Source organism: Penaeus monodon, chromosome 24, assembly GCF_015228065.2.
Source record: "Penaeus monodon isolate SGIC_2016 chromosome 24, NSTDA_Pmon_1, whole genome shotgun sequence".
Taxonomy (NCBI): domain Eukaryota; kingdom Metazoa; phylum Arthropoda; class Malacostraca; order Decapoda; family Penaeidae; genus Penaeus; species Penaeus monodon.
This window is the reverse complement of record NC_051409.1, coordinates 14483599-14483847: the sequence shown is the minus strand read 5'-3', so window position 1 is coordinate 14483847 and position 249 is coordinate 14483599. Positions and strand designations below refer to the sequence as shown.

The following is a 249-nucleotide window of genomic DNA, read 5'->3' as shown; positions in this document are numbered from 1 at the left end:
ACAGCAAAGAGAGAATCTCGGACAAAAGAAAGATCGATCAAAGAAAGGATGAGAGAGAGTCAGAGGAGCATCTTAGGACCTCAGCACCTTCTGCGCTGACTCACTGCGTGCAACTGCTGAGCTCAGCCTCCTACGGGCCGGCCCTCTTGTGCTTGCAGAGACGGCCGTGACGCGCTGACGCTGTTGCAAGAGTTGACAGCTCTTGTTGAGGCAAGGCAGAGGAGGACAAGAAGAAGGTTTCGGTTAATG

At 53.4% G+C, this 249-nt stretch overlaps 1 protein-coding gene across 1 annotated transcript in view; it reads right to left on the bottom strand.

The window, feature by feature from the left end:
• Positions 1 to 72: 72 nt before the first annotated feature.
• LOC119588871 (A disintegrin and metalloproteinase with thrombospondin motifs 1-like) overlaps positions 73 to 249 on the bottom strand; it is a 17883-nt gene continuing 17706 nt past the window's right edge. The window contains exon 3 of the mRNA XM_037937510.1: positions 73 to 180. Coding sequence (XP_037793438.1) covers positions 73 to 180 — 108 coding nt within the window. The remainder of the gene's footprint in view (positions 181 to 249) is intronic.